This window comes from Nicotiana attenuata, unplaced genomic scaffold (assembly GCF_001879085.1).
Source record: "Nicotiana attenuata strain UT unplaced genomic scaffold, NIATTr2, whole genome shotgun sequence".
NCBI lineage: Eukaryota > Viridiplantae > Streptophyta > Magnoliopsida > Solanales > Solanaceae > Nicotiana > Nicotiana attenuata.
In genome coordinates this window covers 104,720-108,434 of record NW_017670605.1, presented here as the reverse complement: position 1 = coordinate 108,434, position 3,715 = coordinate 104,720, and the positions used below count along the sequence as shown (strand labels likewise).

Sequence of the window (3,715 nt, the reverse complement as noted above, 5' to 3'; positions counted from 1 at the left end):
TTACTCTCCTTAGGGAAGAACAACAATTCAAGTGGATTTAGGAAACTCCAAACACCAAATAAATAAAGTACTTTATATGGCTCTTAACTCACAGAAGACTACCCACCAGGTGCCTTCTACACTCTATTGGACTGGTAACTGACCCCCCCCCCCCCCTCAGTGCCACTTTTGTGGGTTTGAAAAAGAGGACATTTACCACAGCTTCTCCCAATGCCCAAATGTTGTTCAGTTTTGGAATTCAATCCAATCAAAATCTACAGCTCCACCACCTTCCGATCTACCTCTCAATCGCCAGCCTTGGCAATCAGTTTTGCAAAATATCAAAGGTGTTAAGTACAATAACTGCCTCAACTGGGACAGCCTCCTACTATCTCTGGCACATTTGGCTGTCAAGGAACAACAATGTGTTCAACAACAAAAAGGACCCAATCAATGCTAGCAACACAATTGCTAAGGCAACTGAGTTCCATGTGCTTAATAATAACAAGCAAAACCAATACATCCACCAAATCATGCTAAAATGGATTCCACCACCAAGAGGCTCCTATAAACTCAATACTGATGGAGCAGCTAAGGGAAACCCAGGAATGGGGGGAGTTGGGGGGATTTTCAGAAATCATAATGAAAACTGGATTTTAGGATACATGGAAAACATACCCCATACAACAAACATAAGGGCAAAAATCAAAGCCCTTATCAGAGGTCTACAACTAGCGGAACTAAACAACCTACTTCCGCTAGAAATAGACACTGATTCTTCAGAAACAATCAATATGCTATTAAATGAAAATCTAATATTTGACCCTCTAATTTGTGAATGCAGATCGTTGATTCAAAGGATGGTCAGCGTGGTGGTGAGGCACACATACCGGGAGCAAAACAGGGTAGCTGATGTGCTGGCGAAGGAGGCAGCAAAGAAATTTTTTTTGAACAAATCAGTTTCTCTAGCAGTTCCTCTGGTGTTTGCCATTGATGTATTTTGGGCAAACATCATAGGAACTGAACTACCTAGATCTTTTGTGGGTTGTAACTTAAGTACAATTATGCAAAACTATGCATCATTGGGGGCCATAAGGTACCAAAGTAACTGCCAAAGTAGAGTAACAACGTTGTTTTATATATATATAAAATCCTTTTAACCAAACACATAGATGAAGCTACACCATTTTGGAATCTCATTGCATTGGAGATAAATTTCTAAGTCACGTTGCATCGGACAAAAACTCAAGATTATTAATATGAGAGAGAGAGAGAGAGAGAGAGAGAGAGAGAGAGAGAGAGAGAGAGAAGAAACTCAAATGATCAGGATGTAGAGTTTTAGTTCTTTAATTTCCAACTTTTTATTTTCTTTAGACGTGTTATGGTTGACGCAGCATAAAAAAATCTTTTTCCAATTTTTATAAAGATATATATAGCTACTCCTTTCTTTTTCACTAAACATTCAGTCTCATCACCAAAACACAAATAAAACTACAAATGCTTTAAATTACTCATAAACTCTGCCGAAAAATCCTGGCAAAATTTGACACATGAAAGCAAAGAAACCTAAATCTCAAACCCAAATTAACTTTTCTTCTTTTGCACGTATACATGCCAATGATGCATATATTACTTGATTGTACAACACCATACACACACACGAGCACAGAAAAAAAGGGGTAAGGCACCGACGTAGTCAGAATTTTTACTTTATGGGTTTTGGACAAATTATTTCTATTTATTGGGTTATGAACATATTATTTGTACATATTAAATAATTTTTACGCAAATATAGAGTTTGAGTCTAAATTACTGGATTCTACGGAACCCCTAATTATTACTAGCTCCACCCTAGGGTAAGGGGTAGGGGTGGGGAAGGGGCCAAGGGTATAATCATATTCAATTGCTTCTAACGTCACTGTTTTATTCCCGGGAGAGAATTCAGCCAAACGAACTTTCGGACAATGATCAGATAAAAAACCTTATTGTATAAATCCTTATATTATAAATTATATATATGGAACGTACGTAACTCAAGTCTAACCGTTGTGATGATTATCATGCCCTTTAGTCAACACAATCCTAACAAACCTATTTCTTTTAGTTCACAATTCCACATGACATTACCAGTATACACAATTTCCTCCATTATTATTAATTTTATTCTTATAAAATAATTTTCATTAGTACATAATAATGATCATAATAATCACTTCAATTCCCAATCCTTTTTTAGCTAATTACCAATTACCTCATACGTAGGATCCGATGCACTGTTACCAACAAAGGTTGCGGTAGTAGCGATGGTAGTGGTGGTGATACTGGAGGAGCCAAGAATTAGAGCTTTTGTTGGTGTGATAATATTTGCCCAATTTTCAGTACTAGGGCACGGAACTACTGGTACCTGTGACGGGGGAAGATGATGATTTGACGATTGCAATTGGCGAATTTGCCTTTTTAAAAACTTAACATAGCGAATGGCTTCATCTAACATGGAAGCAGTGTCCATTTTAGTTCCACCAGGGACTAATCTTTGCAAGATCCTAATTTTTTCACTGATTCTTTCGCGGCGGAGCCTGGCTGCGACGCTCTGTGGATCGTTGCTTATTCGGACGTTTCGCCTTTTAGGCTTACGAATGGTGGCTGGATCAATATCCACTGGTTGCATAGCTGCAATTTTGAACATCATTTCCTTCATAGCTCCTAGCTCCTCCTCCTCTTCTTCTTCTTCATCGTCCTCGGGTTCTTGATCATGATGATCTTCTATTAATGTTTGAACATGGTTGTTTACAACATGATCAAAAGGGACTTGTTGTTGTCGTTGCTGTTGTTGTTGTTGCAGTTCGCTTGAGAAAGTGGGAAGGTGGTGGTGGGGGTTTTGAAGAGGAAAACTAGGCCAAATGGGGTTATGATCAAAAGGGAATTCTCGTCGTTGTTGTTGTTGTTGCTGCTGTTGATGATCGTCGAAGATATGGTCATCTATATTGGCCATGGTTGGTTGCCAAGTGGAGGTTGTGAGCTTAAGGTGGTGGTTGATATCCATGGCAAGAATAAAGATGAACAATATGGAGGAAGAAGAGAAGAAGAATATCAATTGTGCTTTTCTTGTGTCATTATGAAAAGATTTTCCTCATATTTATGGAAGTACTCTTAAAGCAATGGAAAAATCTAATTGTAAAAACGGGGCAAAAGGGGTGGTGACTTATCAAAGCTCTTGAAGATGTACTTGTGTGAAGCCTTAGAGCTCTGACTAGTACACCTTCGTAGGGTAGAGAAAAGGCGTAAGTTATATACATTATGACATATACACATTCGTACATTTATCTATATGCATGTATATCGAGATACAGAGGGACAAAAAGAAGGGGGTGGAAGAGGGATTGCAGACTTTATTGAACCAAGAATTAAGCTACTATTGGGAGGGTTAAAAATTTACCCGCACCGAATGTTTATAGTAGATCATATTAATTTACCATAATTAAGTAATAAATTAAGATTAGATTATGTATTAATTTACTATGGTTTAGTGATTATCGTGTTTATAAAGAAATTTATCATGTATTTATTAGATTGGAGTAAATACTCGGTTAGTGCCTTCCAGGTGGTTTATCTTTCCTTGAGCCTAGAGTCTATCGAAAATAGCTTATGTACCTTTTTAAGGTAGAGGTAAAGTATGCGTATACACTATCCTTCCCAAACCCCGCTTGTAAGATTACATTAAGTTTATTATTGTTGT

General features: G+C 37.7%; 1 protein-coding gene across 1 annotated transcript; it reads right to left on the bottom strand.

Annotated features, from left to right (window-relative positions):
* Positions 1–2,111: 2,111 nt before the first annotated feature.
* Positions 2,112–3,237, bottom strand: LOC109241445 (transcription factor IND-like). The gene has a single exon (XM_019408191.1). The coding sequence runs from the start codon at positions 3,020–3,022 to the stop codon at positions 2,216–2,218; it is 807 nt and encodes a 268-aa protein (XP_019263736.1). The 5' UTR covers positions 3,023–3,237; the 3' UTR covers positions 2,112–2,215.
* Between the last annotated feature and the right edge of the window lie 478 nt (positions 3,238–3,715).